Source organism: Epinephelus fuscoguttatus, linkage group LG9, assembly GCF_011397635.1.
Source record: "Epinephelus fuscoguttatus linkage group LG9, E.fuscoguttatus.final_Chr_v1".
Classification (NCBI taxonomy): domain Eukaryota; kingdom Metazoa; phylum Chordata; class Actinopteri; order Perciformes; family Serranidae; genus Epinephelus; species Epinephelus fuscoguttatus.
The window spans coordinates 39,492,849-39,513,122 of record NC_064760.1 but is presented as its reverse complement, the minus strand read 5'-3'; the positions used below and the strand labels follow the sequence as shown (position 1 = coordinate 39,513,122).

General features: G+C 41.9%; 1 protein-coding gene across 1 annotated transcript; it reads right to left on the bottom strand.

Moving 5' to 3' along the window:
• Positions 1-1,373: 1,373 nt before the first annotated feature.
• dnd1 (DND microRNA-mediated repression inhibitor 1) lies at positions 1,374-20,030 on the bottom strand. Its single transcript, XM_049585647.1, has 5 exons — positions 19,105-20,030; positions 16,594-16,699; positions 11,523-11,848; positions 10,789-10,921; positions 1,374-2,122 (listed from the first exon to the last, which is right to left on the bottom strand). Exons 1-5 carry the CDS (start codon positions 19,123-19,125, stop codon positions 1,545-1,547), a joined length of 1,164 nt encoding a protein of 387 aa, XP_049441604.1. The 5' UTR covers positions 19,126-20,030; the 3' UTR covers positions 1,374-1,544.
• Between the last annotated feature and the right edge of the window lie 244 nt (positions 20,031-20,274).

Genomic DNA, 20,274 nt, shown 5'->3' with positions numbered 1-20,274 from the left:
CATAGAGACAAACAACCATTCACGCTCACATTCACACCTATGGACAATTTAGAGTTATCAATTAACCTAGTCCCCAATCTGCATGTCTTTGGACTGTGGGAGGAAGCCGGAGTGCCTGGAGAGAACCCACACTGACACGGGGAGAACATGCAAATGCCGCACAGAAGGGCTCCCACACCCGGGATCGAACCAGCAACCCTCTTGCTGTGAGGCGACAGTGCTAACCACCACACCATCATACCACCGTGCCGCCCAACCTTTAAAATGTTTTTTTTTTTTCTTTATGTTTTTAAGTGGGTAGATCGATGAATTAGGATGATCATGTTAGATACTGTGTCGCCTCTCAGCCTCGCATCCAGTTTTTCTCAATGGCCACTCATGGTACAGCAATGAAAAAGTCTGGCTTAAAATGCATTTTCCCCATAGACCCCAATTATAAAAGAGCAGTCTGTAAAAAAAGTTGACAGGACACCTTAAAGTGCAGACAAGATCAATGATGACTCTTTCTGTTATGATTTTTTGACCTATGGAGGGTTATCTATCGCTCTGGTGTGGACATTCCCATAGTGATGTGATTGGATCCAGATCTGTGTACTTCTGTACTTCCTCAACTAACGGCTGATTAGCTTTGCCTTACACCCACCTACACCGGAATTGCTGTTCTCCGAATTGTTGTCCGTAGTACAACAGAAAAGGAAGTGTTCAGTGCATCGCAAGAAGAGATTAAAATGGATACGATTTAATTTGATTCAGCTATATTGCAGAGCTGCAACATCCACAAATTTTTGAAAAACACTTACAAACTTAAAATCGATCTCTTCCTATGAAGTATGACCGATCTGCATGAAACTCAGTGAACCGACCGATCGCTGTGGCTCCCCCCGTGGCCGAATGTTTGGGGGGTTTTTTTCTAATTTTTGGTATGGCTAAGTCATGGTATGGTATGAGGTACTCAGTGGGTATGGACTAGTATTGTTAATTCTGAGATCACGGCAGAAAAAGATATAGTGGCGCCATCTCAAATGAGATGAGGCCCCTAAATCAAGCACATTGTCACAGTGGTGAGTATGTTTAAATCCCCCTACCATTCATGTGCTTACTGCATCTTGCTTACATGTAGCATTAAATTCTAAGAACGTGCACCACCAATGCTCCAAATGGAGGCAGGATACGCAAGGCAGTCATCATGTGCACACAAACGCAAAGTTAAAAACAAGCATATCTCTGGCATAAATTGTCACTAATTATTTTTACAGGTTTCCATTCATCCATACATTTCTATTAAGTAACACCACCATCACATTTTCTTTTCAAATCTCATTTAATTAAAATGAGGAACCAATCCAACAGTAACACACACTAAAAAACATGCATAAAACAAAGCACAGAAGTTCAAACGACAAACAAGTCTGCTACTATAATAAAAGCATGCAAAATCACCAAAACTACATACAAGATCAAACATCTTTTTTTGGACATAACATCATTTACAAAACAAACAGTGCTGTGATGTTTGTGTACTGTTTTGCTAACTGATGAGCTTGTCAGTGGGCGAGCTGGTTATTGTACACCTTCTGCAGAATCTGCTGGGCTGCAGCTCGCTGGGCGTCATCCAGAATGTTGTTAGCACCGTTTCCCGGCAAGATCATAACCAGCCCTTTGAAGGCCGAGGTTCTCCCAGGGATATGCACCTTATAGGTAAAGTAGAGGAATCCATCAGGCCCAGCGTGGCAGGGCTGTAACTCATAGAGTGGCTGGCCAAAACCAGTCGCCTCGCATAGCCTACGGAGGAGCATCACAGGGGAGGATAATGAGGAGGCTGTAGATGCTAGATGCCCCTGGTGGGAAGACGAGGAGGTGGAGGAGGTAGAATGGGGGGGCTGCTGGGGTGTAGTGGGCCCTCCCACTGCTCTGCAGAAACCCTGGGGGGCAGATGGAGGGCAGGCCTGGCGAGGAGGCAGAGCTGAGTGCTGTCGAGAGTTCAGGGTGTTTCGTGGAGGTTGCAGGGGTGTTGGCAGGGGGCTCTTCAAAGGTTTGTTTGAAGACAGTGGGTCCTCGTGGATCGGCTTCACTGTAGTCTTCCATTCGATTGAGATGTCCAATGCAAACTGCTTCCTGAATGCTGGAGGCAAAGAAAAGAGGAAGTTAAATAATGTAAGAACCTCAGCTGTTTACTACAGAAGCTGATAATGACTCATCGCTTTTTATGTCAAGAATACAGAGTAATTTTCTCATTTAAACATAATAAAAGTTGTTTCCTTATTACCCAGAAATAGACAGATGATATACAGTGGGCATAAAAGTCTGAGACCACATTTAACATCTCTAATATTTTCATGTAAACCTGTAAATGATCAAAAAAATAAGTTATGACATGTAATATGAAGTGCAAACATTTCAGATCCTACACAATTTTTAGATCAGCAATCTAATTTCAGCAAATGTGTGGCACTGACCAACTCTAGACAAAAGGTCAGATTTTCATGAGCTGTATCTCCTCCATTAAAGCATGCACTCAGATGACACTCAGGTGGGTTTGATCAACTCATCTGAGGCTCATTCAAGTAACTCAACCTGCAGCCAGTGTTTACCTGTGATAAATAAGGCTGAGCCTCAAGATTCCAGCAAATCCTTGCTCACTAAGTAGTTATTCTTAACAAAGAGGGACTTCTCAGCATCAAATCATGGCAAGACTAAAGGTTTCTAAACACTTTGCAAGAACTACTTCACTCTTTGACAAAGGAGGTAGAGCGGGTCGTCCACGATCCCTGAGTCCTCCAGTCCACATGTCAAAGTGCCACCACTGGCCACCACTAGAGGTAGGTCATTGTCTGGTTTTGCTAGTCTGGTCCGCTGTGATTTTATGCAAACCAGCTGAACTGGAATTTATCACTATGACATTAGTGATGTCATGAGAACCGATACTCGCGATACCTTTCAATTCCATGATGAAAATAACAAAACAAAACGGCAACACTCATTTTTTTTCAAAAACCGGAAGAACCGATATCAGCATAAGAATCGGTGCTATGACTCTTACAGAGCTGATGGGGGCAGTATACAGCATATAGCGTTACAGTCCATGCCTACATTCAAAGTGGGGGGGTGAAGCAGAACTACACATGGCATACCTACACACGAAAGGATGGCCGAAGCAAGCGCTCCGGCTCATCTTATCGGGAAAAAACGGCACCAAAAGTCGTGTCTGGAAATACTTTGCATTTGAGGAAGATGACCATGGCATGGTTATTGATCCACATAAGCCATTATGCAAACAATGCCATTGTGGTATTCAGACCAAGGGAGGAAATACTTCCAGTGCCTGCTGCCTGCTAAGGCCCACATTCAGAGCCAGTCAAGGCTGAACTTTAGGCCAGAAAATAGATCTGCTAGCAATATATGCAGTTTTAAACACCACTTTGTCTGTTTATTAATTGCTTCTAATTCGTTCCGAATTGCTTCTGAACCGGCCGGGCTGGGGCTGTCAATGACTATTCTAAATTCGAATTTAAATTTTAAAAAAAAATGGACCTTTGAATGTGAAAATTGATATTCGATTGTGGAGGAAAAAAGAAACACCACCGCAGCTGTCCTCTTTGCGAGTGGGCGTTGGCATCAGATGCACATTTCTCCACGCTGGTCTACAAGCGGTTCTGCTCCCAGCTGTTGTCTCCGTCACCTGGCTTGACACATTCCCTCGCGGCTCGTGCAGAAAATAGACCAGATGCCGAAACAATCGCTGCAGGGCGCGAGCCGGTCACGGTCTGTCGCTTCGAGGCTATTCGCAGCGCTTCTGCGGGCGGTTTGGCCACGGGTCAGAGAAGGGGGGCAAGCGAGAGGTCCGCGGTCGTTTCTAACATAATGTTATAGATAATTGTTTTATGTGTTTTAATGTGTAGGTATGTAAATGTTTTCAAAGACGTTTATGTTGAAATAAAAATACCTACAAGTAGTTATGTTCCCTTGTATTAATACATATACAAGTATGTTGACTTGCCTTGTCCGTACATCTCCCTCCCTCCCCCAGCCCCTCCCCTAGGAGAGAGTCCGGTGGTCTCCTATGAGCCCAGCCTTCGAGACGTGCAACACTCCGTTAAATGTCATTCAGTTCAACAAAAATATCCCATTTAAAATCAGTAGCATAATAAGCAGATATGTTCCATGTTATTTTGTTTAATTTCAACAACACAGACAACAGCTTGAACAAGCTTCATGTGAGCTAACGATCAGGGATTTCACTCTCAGCAGTACGTGACTGCGCATGCGCGTCCACTTCCGAAACACAGCGGTTGGGGTGCATTTTATTTATTGTACTGGCACGTTTGATTTTTCAACAACTGGACCACGGCCAGGACAGGACAAACAATAAATGAAACCAACGAAATTCCACACATTATTGTGGCTGGCAGTAAACAGTAAATATTTAAATAGTTTATTGAGTTTATTGCGGATGTTGATCAATGTCTTTTACAACAAATTGATAAAGAGGAAAAGAGAAAAAATGGCATGTATGGTTTTAGGTGTTCATTAAGGTTTCATACATGCCAGCACCCTAAACAATAAAACAAATATTTTACTATACACTTTGTTAAGTGTTTCTAATTTCTTTCTACTCCATACAGGTACAGTAAAATATTGAAATGTTTCTATTTGTTTGTTTGGTTTTTGACTTTGCTTATTAAAAATGCATGCATGCAGCGAGGAGAGGTGAACAATATGAAGCAATGAAGGTTTTGGTAATAGTACCAGCAAGAATTTAAAACTACTTTCACCCCTTGTTGCAGTACCTTATGCAAACTGCATAGATGGCAAATTACTATCTAGGCTGGCTTATGTATGCTACGTACGTAGCTTATGCTTATGCTAACCTATGCTTAATGCTTCTGTAACGTTAGCCTATAGCTTATCTGATAATAATGCTGCTTCGCGTAATCAATTAGCATGCCTGTAACATTACAGTCGGCTTGTAAATAGTTTTGATGTTGATGCTTCAAAAGTAACTACCTGCCACCATCATGTCTGTGACTTGGAACAACTGCATTTAGGCCTACTGTTTTAGGGGTGTTTGTGTGTGTGTGTACGTGAATGCATGCACCTGTTTGTAGGTGGGTGTGCAGGCATGTATATAATGTGTGCACGGTACAGGACATGCAAGGGATTGTGTATTATACTTGTATTCTTATCATTTCACTATATTAACTGAAATGTCAATTTTACTTTCTAGTTTCAACCAGAGGATGATGTCTAGGAGAGTGCTGCAACCACAGCCATCACAGTAGACCATTTCTGGGGCTCTAGAGAAGCAGAGAAAATATGACAGAAGCTCAAACAAGGCCAAGAGATTAGATAGGGCTGTAGCAGAGTTCATATGCCTGGACCAAGTCCCTGTCTACGTTGTTGAAAAACCAGGATTTCAGCAAATGCTCCACCAGTCCCAACCCAGATATCAACTTCCAAGTAGAAACTACATGATGTACAACGAAATACCAAGACTCTACACTGAAAACGAGGGCAGCTATCACACAGTATCAGCACAACTGTTCGGTGGACAAGCAGAGCTGCAGACACATACATGTCCATTACCATACAGTACATAAAGTCATGGGAGATACACTCATGGTGTTTAGGCTGTAGTGGCCTGAACTCAGACCACACTGCAAAAGTTTGAGGGAAGCATTTGACGAAGTAATTGCTGAGGAGTGGAAATTGGACATGACAAAACTAGCAGGCATCGCAACTGACAACGCATCCAACAACCAAAAGGCCTTCAAAGATGACTACAGTTGGATCCCATGCTTTGGCCACAAACTGCACCTGCTGTTGGCAAAGCCCTCGACATTAGTAGAGTCTCTGTCAAGGTTGAGCAAAACCATATCTGCCTTCACCAAAATTGTCAAGATAACTAGTAAGAAAACGAAAAGACCTTGGAATCCCAGACCAACTCTTTGATACATGATGCAGCCACCCGTTGGAATTCTTCCTATGAAAAGGTGGAGAGATTCTTGGAGCAGCAGCAAGCTGTTTGTGCAGTCCTGGTAGATGACAGGAAGAAATCGCACCTGATGCCAAAAGACAATGACATCACAATCTTGGAAAGACTGAAAGAAGTCCTTGAACTACTGAGTCCTTTTACAGATGCACTCAGTGGTGAGAAACTACCCTCTCCTCTATCTTACCACTGACATGGAAGATGCTGTCTTGCCTCACTGATGAGCAGAATGACTCTGAACTAGCTAAAGAGATGAAGGGAGCAGTAAGAGAGGACTTTAGCACACGCTATACCAGTGAGGACTTGCAGCTCCTGTTAAACACTGCCACCTACCTAGATCCCAGATTTAAGGACGGTTTTGTTGCTCTGGAGAATGATGTGAAGGAAAGCCTCCTGGAGCTAGTGAGGGATGCAAATGATGATGCTCAGCCTAGCACATCTGAAACCCCTATTGCGACAGAAGAAGTAGCAAAGGCCTCAAGCCAAAGCAGGCCATCAAAAAAGCCAAAGGCTGATTTGAAGCATCTGCTTTCAACCATTCAAGGAGAAAAGAAGTGCAGCGCTGGCGCACCACCTCAAGGCTCTCCACACAAGAGAAGTTACGTGATGAGTTCCTGGTATATAGCAAAATGCCGGAACTGAGTGCAGATGAAGATCCCCTCATCTGGTGGAAAATGAATGGAGGCACAATACCTAAACTCGCAGAATTTGCCAGAAAGTATCTCTGCATTGCAGCTTCACGCTGTGCTTCTGAAAGAGTCTTCAGTGCCGCGGGAATCATTGTCAGTCCACGACATGCCAGACTTGCCACAGACCTTGTTGACATGTTAGTTTTCCTCTACAAAAACCTTGAACTGGGCAAAACGCTGTGAATTGTATCATTTTGCCAATGCCATTTGCATCATGTAAGCTGAATGGCTACCCTACTATCGGATTTGCGCTCTTGTATTTGCAAAAGTAGCACTAGTAGATGTTATTCTATGGTCCACTTTTTCCTCATTTGTACTGCACTGTTTGCAGACTTTGCACAATCTGTTCATGTTTCAAAAGCAACTACCTCCCAGTGCCTCCTTCATGACTGACTGCATTTAGGCCTACTGTTTTAGTTCTGTCCATGTTTTCATGTCTCTTATGTTGATGTTTACAAATTCATTACCTGCACTTCCAAACAAACAATGACTGCACTGTGTTCTGTTATTTAAGTAATATCAATCTGTTGATAGAAATGTTATTTTATATGCAAATATTTTAATAAAGTATTTCTTGTTTAAGTACATGGGAATCGTGTAATTTTACTGGTATTGGCACCGACTACTGAATTTTTGGTATCGGACATCTTGTCGGTGAAGATTCTCAGTCATCCAGGTCATGGTAATCCTAAGAGCTATATCGTAGGAAACTGGACTTGCTTGCATTTCTTCGCCTCTCATCTAAGAAGCTTCTTCAGTTCTACTGTCACATCCCTATGTGACATATGCAAAAGTTTCAAATTAAAAAATATCTTACACCAGCAACCTGTGGCCATGGCATCATCGGTGCTAAATCTAACTTATATTGCATTAGTAATAAGCGATATGATGAAGTGATTAACATATGTTTTTAAATGGTTGTTTCACAATGTGACGTTATAGTTGGACACTCGTTTCTGTTCGGAAACAGTGTCATTATGTTCCACTCAGGAGTGGCTGCTGAGTCAATTGTAACATTGGTAAAATATAGTTTACCTTTAGTAATATCAAACTAGGGGTGTAAATCACCAGCTTCATTACAATACGATATTATATCGATTTGTTTGGATGACGATACGATTTTTGCCGATATCACAAAGTCTGTCACGATATGATTTTGATTCAATTCGATTCAGGAGCCTCCGATCGATATGACGCGATATCATCTAACACCATCTAACACAATCATTTACATCAACTCACAAAAACAACTAGAATATGATTTGACCATTTTATTTCTGAGCTCTGGTTATTGTTTGAGAGGAGGCGCGCTTGCCCAGAAATGGTGACACAGACATGCTATGTGAATTTCAAAATAAAAGTGTATCTTTAAGATGACGATATGGATCGATGTTTTCATTTTGCATCGATATAATCACATCGTTAATCAATGAATCGATGTGGATCAATGTATCATTACACCCCTATATCAAACCAGTTTAAAAATGTTTACACTGGCCCAACCCTACTGGGCACCAGTGTATGCACATGTGTGTGGATGGGATTATGTGGTATGTAGTGTTAAAACACTTTGAGCGTTCTGAAGACTAGAAATCTATTCCATTTACCATGAAGAAAATGAAGAACAGTCACCTGACTTCAAACCCATTGACATTTATGTGGGCAACTGAAGACCGAGAAAGCCCAACATTCTGTGACATTACAAGAAGCTTGATGGAACATTGTCAAATCATGCTGGGATAATCTGGGTCATCAAGTTTTGCACAAACTTGTCGGTGCCAGCTCAAGTGTATGCTGTCATTAAAGGAAAAGAGGGACAAACCAAATACTAAGATATTTCAAAATTCATGTAAGCCTACATTTTTGACACATAAAACCTATCAGACCTGACCACCAACAGTTGAGCTAAAGCTACAATAACTAGACAGCATAGTGCATGAGAGATCTGACTCGTAACTGCTTTACTGCTAAGAAAGAAAAAATTGCATTACTGGAAGTCAAGCTTAACTCTTGTATATAAGTCAACAGTCATTGACTGACACTGAGCGTAGCATTAGTTCAGGCAGGACACGATGTAAAGCTCAGCTCACATACCAGCTACCTCAACTGATCTCAAGCAGCCCAATCAACTGATGGATCAGCTGATTGATGTAAGGGAGTCAGCTGGTAGATCACATGAAATATTTAACAAAAATAAAAAGGATCTTCTCTTGATAACCAGCAGGAAATAACATTTCTTACTCAGTTTTCAATATTTCTGGGTCATCCAGTACAATCTTCTTTCTGCCATCAAGTCTCAAGTTAAGTTTGATATTCAAATTCATTTGAATGCATTATGTTTGTTCTTATTTGTTTTTGATAAAGTGACAGTGCTAGTTTGCAGTACTTCAGCTTGGTTCCAGTCTCACTGAATTGCTGCCTACATGCCTGATTCTAAACTTCTGGTGTGAGTGCCTATTGAGGTTTCCCTGGCTGCAAACAACTGACCAATCAGACGTTTGAGGGCTGGACTAAAAAAGGCAGTTTGTTCTTTCTGTGCCAGAGCCATACAGATCTATTCACAAAAAAACAGTAACACAAAAACTTAGAAAAACTGGAAAGCGTGGATTCGAATGGAGGAGCTGTAGTGGTTGTCACAAATTCACTTTTTGACATATGTCTTTTATCATTGGCTGCCTCTGAAATTCCATACTGACATTTAGTATGCTAAAACAGTATGTGAGATTTTTTTTAGTATGAAACCAACATTGCATAATATTTCCAGCAAAATATTATGGTACGCAAACACTGGACAATACACAGGCAATATCCCAATACAATGCAATACTGACAACGATGTTTAGCAGACACGACTGAGAAAGCATTGTAGTGTCATCTAGTAAAAAATACCTCTACGGGTGAATGACTTTGGTCACATATCTGCTGCCTAATGTGCAATTTAGCAAACACTATATGGAGTATTGTGATGGGGGTACCATTAAAGATGACATATCACATGATCATTGAGCTTTGTAATGGGTACAACATGGTTTGGTTGTGGCTCCAGGGATGTCAGTCTATCACTTCACCACTTTGATCCAGACTGAAATATCACGCAAACTATTTGGATTGGATGCCATGAAATTTTGTGCACACATACACATTAGCTATACCTGCTAAACATCAATTTGTTAGCATGCTGGTGTTAGCGTTTAGCTAATTTAGGAAATTATCTGGCAATGATGCCTGTGACATTACTTTACACATCAACTTTGCCTGCAGCTCACATTTTCAAACAGCCGAAAACACATAATTCCCACTGACGTGACGATAAACAAAAAACTCCAGAGGTTCATCAAGCTTACAGATGTCAGTAGAGCTGAGGTTGGCATGAGTTACCGTTTGCGTCTCAAACCTGCAGGGAGGCTCCCAGGAGGTGATGTGTTAATTACAAACAAGAGAACAGGTGGCAGAGGAAACACAGATGCACCACCTGTGTCCAAGACAGACACCAGTAAAAATGTAATCACTTAGACCACTAGGATGTAAAAAAAATAAAATAGAATCCAGATAATTAGAGCCAGACAACACTGGTGTTCAGCCTTTGGTCAGTTTGGAGCCAGCCAACTTCCAGCTGTGATAGAGCGCGCATGATATAGGCCTTTGCAAAATATAATCTTTTCTCATAGGCTATGGTTTATGATAAAAGATTATATTTTAAGTGATCAATATGTGGCTTCAAATAGTCCTGAGTGCCATTTAATGACAATTCTCCACCTCAGCCAGATTTACTCTGCTGCACTGCAGGTCATTCCGATTCAAACTTGCGCTCACAAGCTGAGACCTGACATTAGATTTGACTGTAGCCTCCGCTCATGAGATAAATGCAGAGCTTTGCGTGCATTTGTGCCAAATTTGAAGACATGTTCTCAAGGTGTTCTTGAGATATTGCCTTCACAAGAATGAGACTTACAACCTGACAACATACTGCCTCCAGCCATGACTATCGCTGGCTCAGAGGCATAAAAATTCTGCATTATACGAAAGGCTGACAACATAAATGGGACCACAGTTGCAGCAATACACTGATCCCATGTATCAGTCCATCTCCATCAACAGGAGCTCACCTACCTTCCACCAGCATCTTCTTTGCCATTGAAGCAGCATAGTGGGATGAGAAGGCGATTATGGCAGACACCCCCTGTATACCAGGCCCGGCCTTCAGAGACACTCTCTCCACCCCCTCTGTCAGCGCTCGCAGAGCCTGGGAGAAAACATTTGTCACAGAGACAGTAATCAATATTCGTTCACATAGCAGTAACAGTACTCTAAAATGTTTAATATTCCATTACTTCCCATAAGCTTTCGTTCCTTGTGGGTTAAATGCAACAGTCACACCTACGAGTTAGTAAAACGGCTAGCCTGGAGGTGGTGTCAGGACAGCTTTCTATGGCAATGAGGTAAGCTAACATAAGCAATAGTCCTCAAAATTGTTTGATTCCCAATAAGTAATCCGAAGGGGGGCGGGGACACCATCCTCTTTGTTAGCAAAATGAGCACAATGCTTACCCCTTGCTAACCTGCTATCCCTCTCCATCAGAGACTTTTAGAAAGAGGAGATTCTTAGCTTTCTAATGATATCAGTGTTGTTTTAGTTCAGCAACTATTAGCCAAAACACGTCACATCATGTAATGACTGTCACTAGGCCTTCAAAGTTTGCAGTACAGTGGCTGCAAAGATAGACAATTTCCTGGGACGCAAGACCGCAGAAAGATGCAGAAAATATTGTGATAATTAAGTGATATAAAATTTTAAATAAATTATTGTATAAATAAATACATAATGTTTCTGTGAGCTGTTGTACCTGCAGTAGATCCTCTTGCCTGGTAGAGGCTGGCAGGTCTCCGATACAGAGGTGTCTCTTCTCTGTACTGCGGCGGACGCTGAGGCTCAAGCCTGGCTCCAGCACGTGACCATGCAGCACACGGATGGCTTCGGTGGCTACAGCTGGAGAGCCGTATTTCCCATAGGCGAAGCCGCGGTTCTGGCCGCTGAAGTTCATCATCAGTCGAAACTCCCAGAGGGGCCCCACAGAGCTGAAGAGGGGGATCAACTGATCCTCGTATGTGTCCCGTGGGATCTGGCTGATGAAGACCTCACAGCGGGCCCCTGGGGTGGGCCCGTCCCACACTGACAGCAGAATGGAGAGGAGATGGGAGATGATGATGCTGCCTGATTATTTGCTGTATTTATCACTTCACATCAGGTCAAATGAAAAATCTACCAATTCACAATTACTTGCTACTCTGTCGGCTAAGATCTCCATTAAAGCTGGGGCAGGCAGAAATCTGCAAAGGCAAAAAATCCCCTTCAGAAATTGAAAGTATATCCTCCGACTGCAGATCTCAGCTCCCTATGCCCCTCCCAATGGATGACCATGGGCATATATGCATGTGCTTCATATAGTAAACAAGTGTTTCATTTATTTCACTCTAAGTTGCACATGGCTCATTTGCTGAGTCCCTCCATTTCCTGCTCTCTCTCTCTCTCTCTCTCTCTCTCTCTCTGTGTTTATCAGACCACAAGTGAGACAATAACTAGCTAGCCAGTCACTCCGCGGTCCCTCCGCCTTGCCTCCTGCTGCTGTGGACTACTTCATCGGGGAAAAGCAAGCAGCAGTTTGGGAGATGGAGCTTCAGACAGCAGCTTACAGGTTGGTGGCCAGCGGCTTTGTCTTGGGTTGCTTTGCAACGTTGACAGTGCTGGAATAGCATCTTTCTCTGCAGGATTGCATTGAATCAGGCTTTCACTGAAGGGATGTGCACGCACATCGGCATTTGTGGATGAGCCAAAAGGAATGCCCTTTCTCTGAAATGAACTGTGATTGCCCAAAGTCTCCTGTCACAGGCTAGATTTTCCAAAGCCTGAAAAACAACACCAGGAGGAGGTGCGGGAGTTTAGTTTTCTTTCAGATTACTTGAATGACAATATGCTCAAAGGCTGTTATGGGAGTTTTGCCCACTGATGCGGAAAAAAAGCTGCCAACCCCAGCTTTAAAGAATAAGGCTTGAGTTGTCTGGTCTTTTTATTCTCGTCAACAATCTCCCCGAAGAGACAAAAAACAATTAACCAATCTTACTAACGGGTACAGTCTGTGCAACCACAGCCTGGTATAGCTTCGGCCTACATGCCTCAGCCTTCCAGTAGTAAAAATAATGTGTTTGATTAAGCTGCTTTGGCCCAATTCTCATTAAACTCCTGATTTTAAATTTATGATGAAATAATGAAAACACCCATATCAAGTTTTTATCAGAGCATCAGAACATTGTGTCTGATCATCCCTGAATATAAATCATTGTTGCATTTTATGATGAAATGTTCTTCATCAAACAGCAACCAATTCCAAGCATCCAAGTATGCAGTGATAATTTCCTCAAGATCACATAAATACTATTGAGTAAAAGATTTGAAATTATGGAGTAAAAAACCTTCCATTTTATATTTTCAATATGCTTTAAATAAGTCTAGAGTCTGAGTTCATAGTAAATCTGTGACTTTGCTCCATCAGTTCACTGTTTCAACTAGTTTGTTTTTCTCAAGACATGAAACCTTACGTTAACACGTGTTAAAATGAGACGCTTTTATTCTGATGACAGCACTTTGTCATATAAGAATTTAGTGAGTCCATTTGCTGTGTTTACAAACACAGCCAGTGTAATTTAATTTAAAACAACTCCAGCATTTTTAGAGATTTGCAGTTTGCTGTTCACACAGCTGCAGTCAATTAGATAAATCACTTAATTAGCTACAGATAATTCAATTGAGTAATCAGTGATGTGTCACAGTAAGAGAAGCACAGGTGTAAATAATGGCAAGGAATGATGGCTGAATTCCATTTAGCCGCTTCAGTTTCAGGATGCTGGTATTTTTCATGCTGGCTCAGTGTCACACTGTGGTGGCTTACTGGGATACTTGAATGGAAGAGATTCAGTGATAATGTCATTAGTAACACCTGTGCGTTTCCTACCATGACAAGTCTGCGTGTCTGCTGAGAAAAAGGCCTCGCTACCTGCCACACCTTAATCAGAGCTCCTCATCAGTGCTGTTGGAGGCAGCTGGGTTTGTCCTGCTGGGACACTGTGAGAAGTGTAGGGAAAAGCCAAAATGTACCCTGTCAAGTGTTTGATCTCTGGCAGGGTCCTCTGTAGAGCAGTTGTTTTTTTTTTTTAGGAGTGGATCCCTGTTTTGTTTGTCTCGTGTTCAGGCTCGAGGACACACAGTGTATATGCACACAGGTGACATGATACACATTCCTGCCAATGCTTTTGCATTATTTTACTGATCTACAGGACAAGTTGAGTATCATTTGGGTTTTTTTCTGACACTGATGCTAAAATTCTCAACTCAAATTTATTTATAAAGATGATTTGAAAAAAACTCACACTGACCAAAGGGCTGTACAAAAGGAAGTCACTAAAAACGAGAGGCAACATAACTGTCAGGTACACAACTCAAACATTCAGAGACATAACATGTACAGGCACATGTCAGGAAAAGACTCAAACACTGATAAATAAAAGCAGGTTTTGAGCCTGGACTTAAACGAGGAGTGGGGGCGGAGCTGATTGGGAGGGGGATGCTGTTCTACAGTTTGGGGGCAGACATAGCAAATGGCACGATCACCCCTGAGCTTGAATCCCTTGAACCCCTGAGCCAGGAGCCCCTGGTCAGCTGACCTGATGGACCTGGGAGTAGAACAAGGGGTTAGGAGGTCTGTGATGTAGGATGGGGCCAGACCATTAAGGGCTTTGTAAACAACCAGGAGAAGATGATACTTAAAAAAAAAAAAAAAAAAAAAAAAAAGCATAAATTTGTGTTCTGTGAAGGCAGGGAGTGTACTTAAATATAGAAATATGAAATACAAAACAGTATTAAGAAATTCACATCATAATAAATCCTAACCCAACTACAATAAATGTCAACACTTAATAAGAGACTCACTAGTCAGACATATCTCCATGATCTGTTTATGAGTGGCTGAGATTGTCACCACAATGAGAAAAGCTTGTCTGCCTTAACAGTCCACCTTAAGACAATGCCTTGATAACATTTAAATTGGTGAGTTAGCTATAGAGACCAAAACCGTTTATTTTTTTTCCCTATTGGACTAGGCTGTAAACATGTTCATTTCTGTTGTAAAGTGAGACATTTTAACATTGGGGTCTATGGGGGCAACCCCCAGTGATGATGAGTGAAGCTAATGCCAAAGTGCCAAAAACTGCAGTTGGTTGAATGGCCACTTGAGGCAGGCTCCAGAAGCGAGTCAATCCCCATAGACCCACATGTTAAACTGCTCAATTTTACAACAGAAATAAACATGTTTACAGCCTGTCATGACAACTGTATGGGGGGTGAATTTTTTTTATAACTCATCCGTTTAAATTTATTAAGGCATAAAGTTACGCTTAATTAAGGGCGTGGTCACTTTGAATAACAGGTCGCGCCATTATGGGTGGCTAACTAGCTGCTGGCTGTCTGCTAGGCGTCATCTCAGCTAATTTGCAAGTCACTGAACCTGACCTCTCAGCCGTGTTTGTGCCTTTTGGATATTTTGTTTGGTGAGGGAGCTGGCACCAAGCGGGAGCACGAGCAGGAGCAGCCAACACCACAGGGCTAGCCAAAGTAGCCTAGCTTGTTAGCCTTAGCAAACTTAGCAGCTTCGAGCGAGGTGGGCGTGTTTAAGCAACCAGGCTTCATTTGGCCCGCCTCCTTGCCCATTTTTGATTGGCCGGGAGTTGGCGGAGTCAGGCACTGCCAAGATGGCGACAGCCAGAGCCGCCTACTTTAAGCTTCAAACCGGCTCCTCAGAAACCAATGGGTGACGTCACGGTGACTACGTCCATATTGTTATACAGTCTATGATGGGGACTGACTCACTTTTGGAGCCAGCATCAAGTGGCCGTTAGAGGAACTGCAGCCTTGGGCACTTTGTGTTGGCCTTACTTTTCAGCCCTGGATGTTGCTGCTTGCTTAAAACCAGTATAGCTATGCTAAAGTACAATTGTCAAGATACAATATCACCCATCATGAATTTTCCCACACTGAGGTTTCTTCTGACATGAGTTTTTATTAGGATCTCTTTTAGCCCAACTGGGCTTAAACGAGCTGCCAAACTGACGATTTTCTGTCGAACACAAGACTGGCTTTCCCAAGTCAGGATTCCAACCAGCAATCCTGCGGTTTCCAACTTGTGTTCTCACTATGGCCATGTGCCATATTCAATCTGCTACGAATTCCTTCTTCAAGACAGGAAGTAGACGGACTGAACTAGTGCACAGAACCAGGCAGAATTTCAGAATTTTAGGGGGAGAAGGCAACAAGTGAATGCAACAGCCCCAATCATGGAGACGTAAGCATTTCTGACAATACATTTTAACTGCAGCAACTATAAGTAGGATTATTTTAGGTTGCAGGCTACTTAGTCTTGCATGGCTTAAACACAAGCAATGTCGTAACACAACTGTACATCACTTCAAATGACTCACTGCACAGTGTCCTATCGACTGGGTAAGTGTTTATGCATCCTTTTTTTTTTTTTGCCTTATTGTCATCATAACACAAGATTTTCACTCGAATACCCACTGCACCACCAACATGTGTACAGGTTATATATAAACTGTGATACATAGTATTAAAAAAACAAAGGGAAAACATATGGATTCTCCATAGCTGTGACCACATAAGTTTACACACACATTCATGTGTTAATGCACGGTGTGTCTGTACTGTTGCTTGAATAAAATAAGTAATCCTAGATAGAAAATAACACGACTGACTTAGTCCCACATGTATGTATCTTTGAGTTTCTCCGAGGAGCTAGTTTTATTGTAGTCTTGTATAAGTGCTGTGTGTTTGAACTGAGCAGCCTTTCTCACCCTCAGGTGGTCCTCCATACTTCCTCTGGCCATTGACTTGTGTCAGCTTTATATTTGTCGCTTTCAGCCAGGCTTCCAGAGCCTTCACCCGCTCAATGTTCAGCACCTAAGGGGGAAAACAAAGTATACCAATCAACCAATCAAGTATACTTCAGGTATAGCTAACAGTCTGCTCATATATAATATCAGTACAGGAATATATATATATATATATATATATATATATATATAACTAGGCATTGCACTAGTTTTTGGTCATTATATTGTAATAGATCTTAAATGTGGCCTTTTCGAGGTCTTCAGGGCAGCAAAGTAATTTCATTTTCCACACTCATTACACTGTTCTCATTGAGTGAACTGAGCAATTGATGCCATTAAAAATCTGGTGACCACAAAGAAACCCCTTTATATTGTGCAGATTATTGTTTTGCATCATTTTCAGGGGAACATTAGGTGACTACAGCAGGCAGACATCACTACAAATGATACGGACAAGACCCAACTGTTGCTGTTCATTATCTGAACTGTAACAGTGTTGATAACATCAATCACAGACCTCCACAGTGAAACTAAAGTCTGTCAAAATACCTGAATATTTAAGGAGCACTCTTGTAAAAGTCTACCCCAGAAAAGTGTCTTTTACTCCGGCTAAGTGTATTTTTTGACAGAGGTCCAACTGGCGCCAGCCACAGACTGATGGCAGCATTAAATTAGGGCACGATAGTTTCTGTTGTGACAGAAAAGTAGATGCAGGAATCTTGTCTAACCTTTTTCCACTAACCCCTCAGAAGTAAAAGAGTGCAGGTACTAGACTGACCTGCCGGCAGTCCAGACCTGACTCCCACTGGAAATGTGTGGTACATTATGAAGCGCAAAATACAGGTGAAGTTGTATATCAAGTAACAACGTGATTTCACTTTCAAAACTTAAACAATTAGTGTCCTTACTTCCCAAACACTTACTGAGTGTTATGAGTGAAATAAAAGGTGATGTAACACAGTGGTTAACATGCCTGCTTCTTTTTTGCAGGCATCAAGTTCAGAATGAGTGTATATTAAAAAAAAACAAAAAACAAAGCAACAAAAAACAACATAGCTAATTAGTTCATACATTAAATAGGCTAACTTGTCTTTGACCTTTATTAAATATAGATCAAAAAGGATTTGCAAATCATTGCATTCTGCTATTCTTTAAGTTTTACACGTCTCCTTTTTTTGGTTTTTTTTTTTTTAAATTGGTGTTGTATATTAGCTTTTACATGATCAAAGGTTCTCACATTCAATTTTTCAAAATCACTCTAGTACTGATCCTTTTTACAAAGCAGGACAGGCCTGTGGTGTTCAAGTTTGTGAATGGTATTTCCAGTGGTGTCTATTTATTTATTTATTAATTTCTCAGAACAAAAAAATCTCCTCAAATGACTTCAATGTTCTTCAGCAATTGAGCACAGATAAAGTCATTTTTCTGAGAGACAAAGAAAAAAAGAAGTTTTAACAAATAGCCACACAGCACCAGAATGGATGGGAAACATAGCTTCTTCGAAGTTAGAAAATATTGTAAATTTCTAAGACACTATGATTTACTTTAAAAATTGTCAGGAGTAACATCCAAACATATCCTTTGTGTTTCCAAAAACACTGGACAAACATCAACAATCCCAAACAAACATGCAGCCTAATGAGCGGCAGGTGGGGCTCAACCAAGAGGCTGGACAGCACCAAAAAAGAAAGGAGAAAAAACAACAGGAAATCATTCTTTAAAGGAGCTATATGTAAGAAATCTAAAGCAAATAGTCGTAAAATCCTCCTAATATGTCACTAAGACTAAGGAATAATGCTAATATAACATACTGATCTCACCAACAACAATAGTACAGCCAGAATATTTGCATTTAAAAACATTTTTACAGTCCGCAAGTCATGTTTATGTTTTGAATTTGTGTTTTGGCCTGTTGCGCCACCCACCGCCGTCTACTGGTCACACAGTCAGTAGAGTCTCAGCATCAGTTACAGTTATGACTGAGCTACAGCAGCACGGCAAGCAGCATTAGCAGTGTCCCGGTACACAGCATTAGCAGCCGGCTCCTCCTCAGCTGTATCCCGGCAGCAGCGTTAGCAGCAGAGAAGCCGGACTTGCTCGAACGGGCCGCTGGAAAACCGAAGATCAAGGACGCGGCGACGCGGCCCTGCCACGGCAGCCGCCCGTGGGCAAACAAATCAGTCTCCAGCGTGGCCACATTCTTACATACAGCGCCTTTAAAACAAGTAAACATGACAAACAAAGTAACCTTGTGCAGCACGGGGCCCGCGCAAGCACTTTGAACAATGTAGCCAACACCCATTAGCCTAAGTCTTACATAACCAACCGGTCAGATCAAAGCTGCCTCGCGCTGTCACTGCAGCTGCCGTTTAAATTGCTTGTCCTGTTTTAATGTTTTTTTCAATGGTTGATGTCCGTTTACCTCATAACAACCACATTTTTAAAACAAACAAAGTAAAGTGAGGAACTTACCTGGCTCTGCTTGTCTTCCATCGTCTCCTCCGTTGCTGTGCTCGCGCGGGCAGTGTCGCCTCTCTGTCGCCCGTGGCCGCACCTGGAGGCCGCTATTGGCCAGTAAATTAGAGCCGACGCCACGCTGGCGCTGCCTTCACTGTCAAGCGCCGGGACTTGGGGGATTATGGTTTGTAGCGAATGCAGGTCAAATTCGAGGAAAGATAAACTCACAAGGATTGAGTCTGTAGGCCTAATGAAGCAGCCTTGTGGGGACCCATTAGTGGGCCTTGGAGAATGTGTGGAGGGTTAGTTAAAAATCAGTACACTGTGTTCCATGTAGGCTTCAGTGCTGGAAAAGTTACTTTTGATATGTAATAGGTTACAGATTTCTAATTATCCTATTTAAAATGCAACGTGTATCCTAATGTAACTGTTTCATTGTCTTAGTCACAGTGATGTTAGATTTGATTACTTTTCTAACAAATGTTTTAAAATGGGCAAAAAAGCTGAAAGGTCCTGAAAACGTAAGGCCCAATGGTTTTGCTGACCTGTGTTGCCAGATATATGCCACAAGAAGGCATTCTTGCACTTTAAACATGAATTTACAATTGTTTAAACATTGAAACAGATCAGAAAAGTATAGTGTTGATTAATGAGAGTTTTGTTAAACTTTTTACAACCATCAGAATTGAATGTTGTTTCAATGTTGTTTTTAATGCTGAAACAACAACTGACATAATTTCAACCACATTTCAACACTGAAGGTCAGTCGTGTGCCAGCTGGGTAGCTGTGTTCCATTTTGAGCCCAGTCTCACCCTGATCCAGCACTTGGGCAGTGACTTGCAGCATCATGAACCAACGAAAAAAAAGTGTCCTTTAATGTCGGCATCATACACGACCAGTTGCCATTATAGTTTAATGGCGACTGGCAGCGTCGGGGAAATATGGCAGGACAAGGACAAAAGTTAAGGCAGCAAAATCTGACTGGGGTTGGTGGGAGGGGTGGTGGATGGGTCCAACAAACACCAACGTTCACCCAAGTGAGCAGTATTCACGTCCCATGAGATTCTAAAGCTAAACCCTGTTCTTTTTTTCCTATACCCAACCATGTGTTTTTGTTGTTTAAGGAAAAAAAAACATCAATTTGCAGTATTGTAGTGACAATGTGTTTATTTTGAAAGAGACTG